This window comes from Fusarium musae, chromosome 7 (assembly GCF_019915245.1).
Source record: "Fusarium musae strain F31 chromosome 7, whole genome shotgun sequence".
In the NCBI taxonomy this organism is placed as follows: domain Eukaryota; kingdom Fungi; phylum Ascomycota; class Sordariomycetes; order Hypocreales; family Nectriaceae; genus Fusarium; species Fusarium musae.
Genome location: NC_058393.1, coordinates 2,103,578 through 2,116,844, shown reverse-complemented (window position 1 = coordinate 2,116,844; position 13,267 = coordinate 2,103,578). Strand labels below are relative to the sequence as shown.

The following is a 13,267-nucleotide window of genomic DNA, read 5'->3' as shown; positions in this document are numbered from 1 at the left end:
AAACGAAGCATGGCATATCGATTGTCATCAGTAACATTGTATGTGAGAGCTGCATCACCATACCATACCACGCCACACCACACCACACCACGCCACATCAGTACTCAACAACTGCAACACAAACCTGACTCATAACGTAAGAAAACCCAAACACTTGATTCCCATGCAAGTCGCCGCCTGTTCCCCAGATGGCTGGTAGCTTTATAGATCAACTATGGCCCCCGCACGAGCTATCGTGATCAGGTACATAGTGGCTGAGAGCAGTCCCACCCTGGCATGTGTATGAGTTTCAAGATCAACTGTGTTTCGCTATAGGCTGGCCTGGACTTTGAAGTCTTGGCTTTATCGGATCATAGCTGACTAGGAGATCATCAAGACTTGCAGTATCAATTGGGGTCAAGGAGTGTTTTCCTTTCGTATTTTGGACCAACCCCCACGTCACGAATTGAAGCTGGTATATATGTAGGTTAGTAATAGCTATTGCTTGGCCTCAAATGATGATTTGACGACACAAATTCGGTGTCTTCCACGGCACTTCAACTAATACCATGAAGATAATCGGCAAACTCGCCCTCGCCACTGAGCGAGGGATGAAATGAACGGTGAAGCTTTGTCGGCCCTACCACGGACGTTGAAAGAGTTACCCAATTATCCTGGCAGTTACAGGGGCTCGCAAGTTCTAATGGCGCTAAATGGCTGCCGATTGTTCTAGCTCTGGGCATTGGAGTCAAGTAGGGTTAGCCAAGTTGAGGCTCCGCACCCTTGGTAACTTTCGAAAAGATAAGCTTGAATGCCGTTGTTTAACAATGATCGGCGTTCTGCTTGTAGTGAGGCAGTGAGTGTATCAAGGACGCAACAGTGGCAGCATGTATAGGGAGGGGTCTTATGATTCAACCATTGCTTCTTTCGATATCAGAATGAACCAGATCTGCCATGAACCGTGAGGTTTCTTCCTGCGGTTAAAAGAGCAGTCGGCCCACTTGAAAATAGCAAGGATGGGCTTGAGAGATAATGTTCCTCGACAAGCGCCATTGGCCTGTGGCCTCACAAGCTCCCTGACAATCTGTTAGCAAATGCAACGACCACAGGGAGAAATTGCGAGCTCCAGACTCTCGAGTCGCACTCCATTATTCAATGATTCTGCCATACTTGGTCTGGCATGGCTCGTCCCGCTTTGATCCGACCTTCCGCCCCTAGAATAAAAGCTGTTGACGTTTGGATCCATTTTTACCTGAAAAAGGTCCCCCTCGGACTCCGTCAGACTTTCTCTCTTCTTGTGTTCTCTCTCTGTCTGCTTTGCTCTGCTCTGCTTGTTCTCTGTTTCTGCTACGTACTGTTGCAGGTCGTGTGTGAGTAAAGAGTGGCTATTATCGCTGTCGCCACGGATTCTCTGTTGTTTGGTTGTGTCTTATTGTGGTCCATTTGAAGTGTCACCTTTCCTACACACGTTGAACTTTACATTTGTATGACTTCGTTTCGACGTTGCTCCTCCTCCATCACCTCATCAAGCGTATTTGGGCAAGTTTTGATTATTTGCTTGGCCCCTCTCCGTCCGCTGCAGTGCTCTCCAATAGTCGTCTTCAGCTTTGTAGGTCTAGTGTTGGTTGGCTTATAAGCCCATCTTCACAACCAGGCTCAGGAAGCTGAAGTTATGGCGGGCGAACAAGACGTGGTGACGCCGGCCCCGGCAACGGCCCCGCCTCCGAAGGACACCCTCGAAAACACGGCGGCCGTGGACTCGGCCGCTGAGGATAATACCGACCCCAGTAAGACGCATATCAACATCGTCGAGCATGCCCGTTCGGCTGCCCACAAGGAGCGTACCATGACCCTCCGCCAGGGCATCAAGCTCTATCCCAAGGCCATTTTCTGGAGTATCCTCATCTCCACATGTATTGTAATGGAGGGCTATGACATCTCTCTCGTCAATAACTTTTGTATGTGTTGACCGACCCCTGGCTGTCCGTGTGCGACCGCAATCAGGTGCCTGGTGTGCGGAGCCAGCATCGATACTGAGCGAAGCTAGAGTTTCATCTCACTAACACCTGCTACCAGATGCCTTCCCGCAGTTCAACAAGAAGTATGGCGTCCTTGGTGATGATGGAGAATATCAGGTACCAGCTGCGTGGCAAGCTGGTCTGAGTAACGTAAGCCATCTGCCCACAAGTTCTCGGTGTACTCGCTCATCAACAATTCATAGGGAGCCCATTGTGGCGAGATCATTGGTCTTTTTATCAACGGCTGGATCTCTGAACGATTTGGTTATCGTTACACTGTCATGGCCTGTCTCGTCTGTGTAGCTGGCTTCACAACCATCTTCTTTACCGCCCAGAACGTTCAGACTCTGCTGGTTGCTGAAATACTGTGTGGTATCCCGTGGGGTATCTTCCAAACACTGACCATCACCTATGCATCTGAGGTTTGTCCAGTTGCTCTGCGTGGGTACTTGACGACGTATGTCAACTTCTGCTGGGGTCTTGGCCAGGAGATCGGCATAGGCGTCATCCACGCCATGCTCAAGCGCAACGATGAATGGGCGTACCGCATTCCATATGCTCTCCAGTGGATGTGGCCCTTGCCACTCCTCGTTGGCATCTTTTTTGCGCCCGAATCGCCATGGTGGCTGGTCCGGAGAGGTCGTACCCAGGATGCTAAGGAGGCATTGCTTCGCTTGACCAGTCTCGATCGCGAGACTGACTTTGACGCTGACGAAACTATCGCCATGATGGTACATACAACTGCCCTTGAAGAGAAGATCACATCAGGTGCAAGTTACTGGGACTGCTTCAAGGGCACAGACCTTCGCCGTACCGAGATCGTATGCATGATCTGGGCCATTCAGAACCTGAGCGGCAATTCATTCTCCAACTATTCCACCTACTTCCTTGAACAGGCTGGACTATCAGCCGACAAGGCATATTCATTTGCCCTGGGCCAGTACGGTATCAATATGGCCGGAGTTTTTGGTGCTTGGGGTCTTATGACTTTGGGTATTGGCAGACGATCCTTGGTTCTCTATGGTCTCTGCGGTCTTTGTTCCATGCTGCTCATCATGGGTTTCCTTGGTCTAGTGCCCGAGGCTCATCGGAGCCAATCATCGCTCGCCACAGGCTGTATGATGATTGTATGGGCGCTGTTCTACCAGTTGACCATTGGAACTGTATGCTATTCTCTTGTGGGAGAACTGTCGTCCCGGCGTTTGCAGATCAAGACAGTTGTTCTTGGACGTAACCTCTAGTAAGTCACGAATATTGCAAAAGCCAGGGGATGATGTCCTCAGTTGGCGTTCAGCCATGACCGAACTGTTGTTACTGAGAGCTAACCAGATTTGACTACAGCAACGTTGTGGGCATCATCAACAGCGTTTTGACTCCTTATATGCTCAACCCCACAGCCTGGGACTGGGGTAATTATGCGGGATTCTTCTGGGTAAGAGCCACTCCACCACTCCATAACACATACGCCTCGTTACTGACGAGAACAATAGGGTGGTATTTGTTTCTTGTGTATCATCTACACCTTCTTCCGCCTACCAGAGCCAAGCGGGCGCACATTTGCGGAGCTCGACGTGCTTTTTGAGCGAGGCATTAGCGCAAGGAAGTTCGCGTCTACTGAGGTGGATGTATTCCATGAGACCGTGGAGGAGAATGTCATGAATCGGTACGAAGAAATCGCGGACACGCCCTCTGAGAAGGTCCACGACAAAGCATAGGTTGGCAGATTGTAACTGCTCAGCTTCTATGCACTCTTGCTCCGGGGCAAGAGATGAATACGTTGATGAGATGATTGTACCCTGATGTCGCAAATATCCCAGCAAAGCATCACGTATTGAGCTGGAATGCACCACATGCAAGATGCAGAGATCTTGGTAAGGGGATGCTTCGGATCTTAGTCGGCATTGACATATGCCTTGGCACTTGGATCACACAGGCGTTGGCGTTTAGGAGTAAGCTCCATATCCTATAGACTTGCAAAATGTAGTTGCAAAAAATGGGAGGCTCCAGTATGTAATTTGGTTGAAGGCGTCATGATGATTGACTTAATGATATTCCCTTGGATACTGTGTTTCTTTTGGCGAGACTATGACCAGTGTTTGAAGCCCCCACGTTTTGGTAATTTCAGTTTGAAATGTTCGGATGGCCACTCTCATAGACCAATCGACGTTTCTGCGCCCAACTGCCTTGTGGGTTTCTGTAAATATAGTATATACCGCATCCTGAGGCTTGCATGGTTCAGCAACGGCATATGTACTGCAGTTGCAGAATACACGGGACCGGGCCGGTCACGAGGACGGAACCGGTGCATGGGAAATGCGCGTGTTTGTGGATTCCATAACGGTAGAGCCCGGTACCCGAAGCATGGGCTCGGTGACGCACGCAGTCAGGGCTAAAGTGAGCATGGAGACAGTACGGAGTAGTGGGAGCGGAATCTGGACAAGCGGAGAGACAATGGGCGTCGATTCAAAGGGCGCTGTCCTGTCCGTACCCTAAGAGCGGACCCGCTGCTACAGACAGGCCCAGCGGAAGACCCAGAATGGGACGCGCGGTGAAGAGGCCGGAGTCGACCGGACAGCTGGAGAATAAATCGACAGTCATTGGAAACAGGTCAGGGTCGGATTCGGTTGCCGGCGGTTGATGGGAGCTTTCTTTTCTTTTCTCGCTCCTTTCTCGGTATGGCCTCATATATAAGCTGATCTTAGCAGATATATGGGGTTGTACCAGTGTTGGTGTGCTCTGTGGACGGAAACTATCGCTGAAGAGTATGTATAAGAAAGTTCGTACGGGCTGTTGGAAAGAGTATCATCAAATGCCGGTCTTATGTAGTGATGGATCGAATGCGGATGAAACGGGCTTTTGACATGTGCAAGCTGCTTTGAACCGTCCTGCATGTGCCCATCCATATTTGCTTGACAAGGATCCATCGAGATCCCGGGTTACAAGCGGCAACTTCTGTACGTACAGTACTCAGATCATACTATCCCGAAGCGGCAGGCAATTGGTGACAAAACATCGTCATTCGATATGTTAAGAAGGGACAATTCGATATTGTCGACTCGACTGGATAAATTGGTGGACCATGCTCATTGTTGTGTTTACTTGGAAATGAATTACGATGGACAAAAGGAACAAGACCCCAGCAGGGTAAAGACAGAACCTGGAACCGCCTCAGGCGCACCACTCAGCTTGAGGCATTTCTTTAGGAAAGAAGGAACGACATGGAGAAACAACAGGGAGGGTTTCACATATTACACTAGGACTTGACATTATTATCCTCTGCTTGGAATATTGTGTTATCTATAGAGCCTAAATGGCAGTTGACAGAACTACTAACTAACCTGCGGATAGAGCAAGGTAGTTCATATTTAAACATACTGGTAATGCCAACTCTCCTCCTACCTTTTGACTCACAGTTCTAGAGTCTGTGTCATTCACCGTTAAAGAGTCACTCTTGTCTACACGTAACCTTAGCCAAGAGTCATGTCATGGCAACTAAAATATCCGTAGATCCCATGGCCATGGAGAGAAACACCCCGGGAAGAATCAAAATATTGTGGCTTGGGCGCCTGTGACTGCCATTCTTTCACACGCCGATGTCCGGGGTAACCCCACTAGAATTTCACGGGCAGCAGAAGCCCACCGAGAAATGCCCTGATCAAGGTGAGCTCATTTTGTGGGAGCTGCTTGAAGCCCCCATAAATTAAGGGTCTCGATCCAGTCTCCAGTGTCTGATTGGACAACAGCTCCCCTAGCCCAGCTCCGAAGAGGCCCGATCGCCAAAATGTACGTTTAGACACCACGCTTTGCCTACCTTACCTAGTCACACTCCGCCATAGGATAGGATCGCCTCAAGTGATCCTACTTCTCCTCCCACGCTTTTTTATTATTATTCTCCTCCTCTTTCTCCTCCTTCAACCTCCTCTCAGTCATCAGTCCATCCCTCATCATCACCTTCACAATGCTGTCCACTCTCCGAGTTGCCAGCCGCCGGGCTGCCCGTCCTGCTCAGTTCAACCTGGTTGCCATTCGCGCTGCCTCTCACTGGGCCAACGTTCCTCAAGGTCCTCCTGTAAGAAGCTCCCTCACTGCTGGCGCACTTCTCCTCCATGGCCTTATGCTAACCTCTCACAGGATGTAAGTTGAATCAGCCGTATCTGAGCTTTGCGCCAGCTTCTGTTGCTAATCAATTGCTTGTTTTGTTCTGTATAGGCCATTCTTGGTACGTCCAACGCCCGCTTTATGCGATGCGCTCCGTTTCTCCGCATACGGGGCGTTTTGCGCCAAAAGACAAATCGCTTCACCACCATGTGAATATCGATATTAACTTCTCTCTCCAGGTATCACTGAAGCCTTCAAGGCCGACAAGAACAGCAAGAAGATCAACCTGGGTATGTTGCGATGTCATCCCCCACCATCCGATTGCGGAGGTTTCCCGCTGTTTCTCGACCTCATTCTGATCCGAATCCCATACAGGTGTCGGTGCCTACCGTGACGATGCTGGCAAGCCCTACGTTCTTCCCTCTGTTCGTGAGGCTGAGCTTAAGGTCGTCGATGCCAAGTTGAACAAGGAGTACGCCGGAATCACTGGTGTTCCCGAGTTCCCTCCCGCCGCCGCCAAGCTGGCCTACGGCCCTAACAACCCCGCCCTTGACCGCATCACCATCACCCAGACCATCTCTGGTACCGGTGCCCTCCGTGTCGGTGCTGCTTTCCTCCAGAAGTTCTTCCCTGGCGAGAAGAAGATCTACATCCCTACCCCCTCGTGGGCTAATCACAAGGCCGTCTTCAACCATGCCGGTCTTGAGGTCGAGCAGTACCGCTACTACGACAAGAAGACCATCGGCCTTGACTTTGAGGGTCTGATTGCTGACGTCAAGGGTGCCCCCAACGGCAGTGTCTTCCTCTTCCACGCTTGCGCTCACAACCCTACCGGTGTTGACCCTACCCAGGAGCAGTGGAAGCAGATCTCTGACGTCGTCAAGGAGAAGGGCCACTTCGCCTTCTTCGATATGGCTTACCAGGGCTTTGCCAGCGGTGACACCGACAAGGATGCCTTCGCTGTCCGCTACTTCGTTGAGCAGGGCCACAACATTGCCCTGTGCCAGTCTTTTGCTAAGAACATGGTACGCTAAACAGATTTACATGTGAAGAAACAAGGCCAGCTAACAATCTCGTAGGGTCTCTATGGTGAGCGTATTGGTGCCTTCTCCCTCGTCTGTGCCGATGCCGAGGAGAAGAAGCGTGTCGACTCTCAGCTCAAGATCATCATCCGACCTCTGTACTCCAACCCTCCCATCCACGGTGCCCGCATCGCCTCCGAGATCCTCAACAGCCCTACTCTCTACAAGCAGTGGCTCGGTGAGGTCAAGCAGATGGCTGACCGCATCATCACCATGCGTGCCCTCCTCAAGGAGAACCTTGAGAAGCTCGGCTCCAAGCACGACTGGTCTCACATCACCAGCCAGATCGGCATGTTTGCCTACACCGGACTGACTGCTGATGAGATGACTCGCCTCGCTGAGGAGTTCTCCGTCTACGCTACCAAGGACGGCCGTATCTCTGTTGCCGGTATCACTTCTGAGAACGTTGGTCGTCTTGCTGAGGCCATCTACAAGGTCAAGGGTTAAATACGAAATGACTAGAGCATGAAATGAGAAGGATGTGCACCCAGTGATCACATTGCTTTGACAAGCGATTTCTTGGATGCCAAAAAGACAGTTACGACCATGAAAGCTGTTGGGGCAGATGGATTTGAAAATACCCCGAGTCTAGGGTCCAAGTCTAGTATAGACTTGGAGAAGTAATGACGAGATGAAGAGAACTTGAAAATACATGTACGAGTAGCCTATATAGAAGACGTCCCATGCGTTTGCTACCTCTCCAGCGCCTTACACTGAGTATAAAATGTGAAAATATATGCATTCGATCTAATTAGGTATTGGGTCTAAGTTATGCTGGCCATTCGCGCAGCTCTTGTGCCATCATTATCTTTCATACAGCGTGAATAGACTGAAACACATTGTGTCTGACAATGACCACCTCTTGTTAACCCTGGTTCAGTCGGTCCAGGTCTCTTTTCACTTCATCCATTTGTCTCGCCATGTCCCGATACACCCTCGACATCTCCCTCATTTTCCTCTCCTTTGTCTCTCCGCCATCAACACCGACGCCGTACTCTCCCAACTCAGCCTGTAGACCGCGAATGCGTTCCTCGCCTCGCATTCTAGCATCGCGCAAATGCGCGCCATAGTTCTTTAGAGCAGCAATTGCTTCGGGTGTGTAGACCGCGCGGCGCACAGAGGCGGCGGCTATAGCAGCATCCGCATCGTGACGACGAGCTTGAAGGGCGACATCTGCGGCGCGGAGCTCAAGACTGCGGGCTACAACGCCGTGCTTTACTTCAAGAGCGCGGACGAGAAGACCCAGAGCATTGCTTGCGGACTGGAGAAGAGTTGTCAACGCGGCCAGGGAGCGTAACCGGTGAGTGTTCAGATCTGCTTCCGCAGCTGCGAGGTCAGAACGCCAGGACGTGAGGGTGGCTGGTAGCGAAGCAATATGTCGATGAAGAAAGGATGGATTCGTAGACGGATGAGCGATCCGTGCAAGACCTAATGCCCATGTCCGTAAATTCGATGCGATGACTGGCGCAAGAGCTGGAAGCAGAGTCTCGAGGTCTGAAAGGGGAGGATGGGCGAATAGGAGCTGGAGGGTATCCTGAGGAAGAGGCGGATTGTTGGGGTCGAGAAGTTGAGGAAGAAGGAGAAGAAGATCCAGTAGAGGCTCTGGAAGCGAAGACTGTTGCTTCAATTGCGATCTTGACTCTGTAGGTTGTTGATTTTGAGGTGCTCTTAGGCGGGAAGAAGCTCTTGTTGCGGGCGGTGTGCTTGATGGAGTTGCTGATGAGATGGCGCGAGTTAATAGATGCTGTTTTGCGCAGACAAGGCGCCTGCGGTTGAGTTCCTATGCCTTAAGTCAGCTTAAAACATCTTTATTGGCACAACAATCATGGGGTAGTCTCACCTCTCGAACTGCAGCCCGCTCTTTAGCTCTGGGGTCCTGCTTAGTCGTTCCATCAGGATTAAGTACAAGATTTGTGAGTTTATTATAGAGATTCGAAAAATCAGGATTATTCTGAAGAACAGAGTCTTCCACAGGAGGAAACATGGCCATCGTATATCAGATCAGATCCCGCGTCGACGAATACTCAATGTTTGCCTTGTTGATAGTGAAGCTGAAGTGGATCCCATCGCGAAGACACCACGAAATCACCTGATTGGGCAATTCCCTCAAGTTTAAGCTGCCCATGTCTTCGGCGCCGGAACATCACGCCCCTCCGAACAACGACAGCCCAAAAATCTCAACTCCAAAAGGTCATCGGTATTGTCGACGATCAGCGCATCTCGAAGGGGGCACTCCGCGCTCGAAAATCTCCGCCCGCCTCGACGTCAATTGAAGATCAATGTCTCGTATCTGACCGGGAAATCACACTCCGAGATTCGATAACGAATATCATGGCGTCCTGGGCCCCCGCTCGGCCGGCTCTGAGGGCCCTGGCCTCATCATCGACAGCGACTCCCGCTCGACTATTCAGCACAACTCTGCCTCAGCAGACCAAGACGATCAAGTCACATCTTCTACCCAACCGTCTTATCCCCCCATACCCCTATGGCGAGCGAAGAATCTACAAGCAATCCAACAAGGGTCTATACGGCTCAGCGAGGATTCGTTTCGGTAACACTGTTGCGGAAAAGTACAACAACAAGGCCCGTCGATTTTGGCGTCCAAACGTCCACGTCAAGGTCTTCAGGCTGCCCGCCATACAAGTCAACGTCAAGACCCGCCTCACACTCCGAGTTCTCAAGACCATTCGACGAGAGGGTGGTCTCCAGGAATATCTTCTCAAGAGCAAGCCCGCCAGAATAAAGGAGCTTGGCCCTGGCGGCTGGAACTTGAGGTGGCTACTCATGCAATCCAAGGATATTCAGAAGCGGTTCAATGAGGAGCGTATTGCTTTGGGCATGCCGCCCAAGGAGATTGAGGACCGGGACGATATTATCCAGTATGCGCTCGATTTCGCTACTCCGGGGCCCTTGAGCAAGCGTAGTCAAGCGACGCTGGGCGAACTTGTAGCGCAGGAGTTTGTGTTGGGTGACGAGGATCTGGCTGATTTGGAGGGCATTCAAGAGCTGTCAGACGAGGACGAGGCCCTGTTATTCAAGGAGCTCGATGCAGAGATGGAAGCCAGAAAGACACAAGGCCAGCAAAAGATTACGGTGTAAAATATCTCATGTATAATATGTATCAAAACCCTCCATTTTCAACGCCTTCCAGCCTTTGTATCACCAACCCGCCAGAGCCACGATAGAGAAAAGAAAAAGACTTTTTTGTTCATGCTATCATTTCAATGGTTGCTACATAATCCAAACATGGTATCACTTTTAATTTAGAAACGAAGATCCCAGCCAATCTTAGGGCCCAACTTGGGCAGCTCCTCAGCGACGCTCTGCACGTCCTTGTCACCACGGCCGCTCAGGCAGATGACAAGATCCTCGCCCTTCTTCATTGTCTTGGCAAGCTCAATGGCACCGAAGATACCGTGAGCAGTCTCCAGAGCAGGAATGATACCCTCGAGCTGACTCATGAGCTTGAAACCAAGGAATGCCTCAGCATCAGTGGCAGCAACGAACTTGGCTCGCTCGTTGTCCTTCCAAGAGCTCAGCTCAGGGCCGACACCGGGGTAATCGAGACCAGCGGAAACGGAATGTGTCTCCGTGATTTGGCCGTGCTTGTCCTGGAGAACATATGTCCTCACACCATGCAAGACACCCTTGGAGCCACCAGTGAGAGTGGCACTATGTCTGGCGGTGTCAACACCATCACCACCTGCTTCAACACCCAGAAGCTTGACAGTAGGCTCATTCTCGAAGGGGTAGAACATGCCGACAGCGTTGCTGCCACCGCCAACACAGGCCACAACAGCATCGGGAAGCTTGCCTCGCTTCTCGAGCATTTGTTGCTTGGTCTCGTTACCAATCACTGACTGGAAGGTTCGGACAATGGTGGGGAAGGGGTGAGGTCCGATCGCAGAACCGATGATGTAATGGGTGGTGTCCAAGTCAACGACCCAAGCGCGGAGGGCCTCGTTGACAGCGTCTCGAAGAGTTTTGCTGCCAGCTTCGACAGCAACAACCTTGGCGCCGAGAAGTCGCATACGGAAAACGTTGAGGGCCTGTCGTCGGACGTCCTCCTATTCAATGGATTAGTGGTGATATCTAGATCAGCGGATAGGCTTGACTTACAGCTCCCATGTAAACTGTGCACTCCATGCCGAACTTGGCACAAACGGTAGCGGTAGCAACACCGTGCTGACCAGCACCAGTCTCAGCGATAATACGCTTCTTTCCGAGTCTCCGAGCAAGGAGAAGCTGTCCCAGAGCGTTGTTGATCTTGTGACTACCAGTGTGGTTCAGATCCTCACGCTTGAGCCAGATGTTGGCACCACCAGCGTGCTCAGTGAGTCGCTCAGCCAAGTGCAAGTGGCCGGGTCGCCCCATGTACTCGTAGTAGGATCGGTATTCCTCCCAGAAAGAAGGATCGTCCTTAATCGCATTGAATCCATCCTCCAGTTGTGACAAGCAGTCCATCAGACTCTCAGGAACGTACTGACCACCGAACTCGCCAAATCGCTCGGGGATCTTGCCGTGAAGAGCAGCGAGCTGAGCAACCAGGGCGCTGTCCTCCTCAGCAGTGATATCGGCATCTGTGACGGTACCACTGACGGTAACATTCTCGCCGCTGGGCTCCTTAGCCCCAGCAACAGCCTCAACAAGACCGACCTCTCTCGTGTTCTCATCAGAATCGCGGCCTGATAGGTAGGCACAGTACTTCTCGACATCGGCAAGAGCCTGGCCAGGAGCGGCGTTCTTAATGGTGGTGATGATCTGACTGCCGACAACGACACCGTCTGACAAAGTAGCGACACTTAGGAAATGCTCTCGAGTGCTGACACCGAAACCGACAGCAGCGGGCTTGTTGCCACTGTACTTCTTCACTCGATCCAGAAGGTCGGGAAGATTCGCGTTTAGAGTGCCGGTGGCGCCGGTGACGCCCATGCGAGAGACGACGTAGATGAATGAATCGGCGAGCTGGCAGAGAATCTTCATTCGGGTATCTGATGTAGCAGGGGCGATAAGAGGAACATATGAGAGACTATGTACGTAATCAGTATTGTACTCTGGTCGATTTGGGTGTTTTGACCCACCGGCCCTTGTTGCAGAGCTTTCGGAAAGAAATAGCCTCCTCGGGAGGCAAGTCGACGACGATGAAACCATTGATACCAGAGGAGTGGCAGTCTTGGAGCAGCTTCTCCTCGCCGTAGCTTAGGAGAGGGTTGTAGTAACCCATAAGCATGACGGGGGCCTTGAGACCGCGAGACCGGGCCTCCTTCACCATCGCCAATGTGGACTCGATTGTGACGCCATTCTCGAGGGCGATCTAAACCAGTCAATTCCTGTCTAATCAAAGCGACTGGTACTGTACGAACCGTGTTGGCAGTCTGGATAGTAGGGCCGTCGGCAATTGGGTCGGTGAACGGCGCACCGACTTCGATAACGTCTAGAGTTGCGACTCGGTTAGTACAGTTCACAAGCGTCATTGAGCCGAGGAAGACTTACCGGCGCCACCCTTCTCGAGAGCCAGGAGGATGCTGGGTGTGTCCTCAGGCTTGGGGTAGCCAGCAGTGACATATGTTACCAGCGCAGACTGTTTGAAAGAGAAGAGTCATTGTCAGTTTACTTGTTCTTGCAGTCAAAGTTGGCATTCTCGCCGTTTTACCCCGCGGAGGGGCAGTCATGACGAGAATTTGGTGTACTGACCCTGTTCTGCTCCTTGCAGCGCCTGAAGGTCTCTTTGATAGCGTCCATGGCGAATTGATTATCGACTCTGGTCCTAGAAATGATGTAGAGATTGAAGAGAGGAGATTCCTAGGGAGGACGTGGGGATCTTTAAAGAAAAGAGAAAGAAAGTTGAGGCGAGGGTTGTTTGTCTGCATTCTCATTCTCCGCCACCGATTCCGGAAGAACGAGTTCCGCCACCTGCAATTGTGCCTCTGGACTCGCTAGACTCGTTAGCTCCTTCCCGCTCATGCAAGTCGCCCGCAGGTGCATATTCCGCCCACACTCCGCCCTGCATCAAGCATCATAGCACCCACTTCGGCTCCGGAATTCCCTAATTGGGTAATCAATCAACATAACATTGGATGGAGCTTTGGT

The 13,267-nt window shown here is 51.4% G+C and overlaps 5 protein-coding genes across 5 annotated transcripts; 3 read left to right on the top strand and 2 right to left on the bottom strand.

Annotated features, from left to right (window-relative positions):
- Nucleotides 1-1,651: 1,651 nt before the first annotated feature.
- J7337_009814 (uncharacterized protein) lies at nucleotides 1,652-3,712 on the top strand (the record flags this gene model as incomplete). The annotated part of the gene is made up of 5 exons (XM_044827409.1): nucleotides 1,652-1,937; nucleotides 2,056-2,147; nucleotides 2,201-3,237; nucleotides 3,339-3,429; nucleotides 3,488-3,712. 5 exons carry the CDS (start codon nucleotides 1,652-1,654, stop codon nucleotides 3,710-3,712), a joined length of 1,731 nt encoding a protein of 576 aa, XP_044678003.1.
- Nucleotides 3,713-5,955: 2,243 nt separating this feature from the next.
- GOT2 (Aspartate aminotransferase, mitochondrial) lies at nucleotides 5,956-7,624 on the top strand (the record flags this gene model as incomplete). Its single annotated transcript, XM_044827408.1, has 5 exons — nucleotides 5,956-6,066; nucleotides 6,207-6,216; nucleotides 6,335-6,385; nucleotides 6,471-7,120; nucleotides 7,175-7,624. The coding sequence occupies 5 exons, from the start codon at nucleotides 5,956-5,958 to the stop codon at nucleotides 7,622-7,624; spliced, it is 1,272 nt and encodes a 423-aa protein (XP_044678002.1).
- A 418-nt stretch (nucleotides 7,625-8,042) lies between these two features.
- On the bottom strand, nucleotides 8,043-9,167 carry J7337_009812 (uncharacterized protein; the record flags this gene model as incomplete). Its single annotated transcript, XM_044827407.1, has 2 exons — nucleotides 8,043-8,957; nucleotides 9,018-9,167. 2 exons carry the CDS (start codon nucleotides 9,165-9,167, stop codon nucleotides 8,043-8,045), a joined length of 1,065 nt encoding a protein of 354 aa, XP_044678001.1.
- A 341-nt stretch (nucleotides 9,168-9,508) lies between these two features.
- Nucleotides 9,509-10,276, top strand: J7337_009811 (uncharacterized protein; the record flags this gene model as incomplete). The annotated part of the gene is made up of 1 exon (XM_044827406.1): nucleotides 9,509-10,276. One exon carries the CDS (start codon nucleotides 9,509-9,511, stop codon nucleotides 10,274-10,276), a length of 768 nt encoding a protein of 255 aa, XP_044678000.1.
- A 164-nt stretch (nucleotides 10,277-10,440) lies between these two features.
- Nucleotides 10,441-12,919, bottom strand: TRP3 (anthranilate synthase / indole-3-glycerol phosphate synthase; the record flags this gene model as incomplete). The annotated part of the gene is made up of 6 exons (XM_044827405.1): nucleotides 10,441-11,244; nucleotides 11,297-12,206; nucleotides 12,259-12,491; nucleotides 12,541-12,611; nucleotides 12,671-12,758; nucleotides 12,872-12,919. 6 exons carry the CDS (start codon nucleotides 12,917-12,919, stop codon nucleotides 10,441-10,443), a joined length of 2,154 nt encoding a protein of 717 aa, XP_044677999.1.
- Nucleotides 12,920-13,267: the final 348 nt, after the last annotated feature.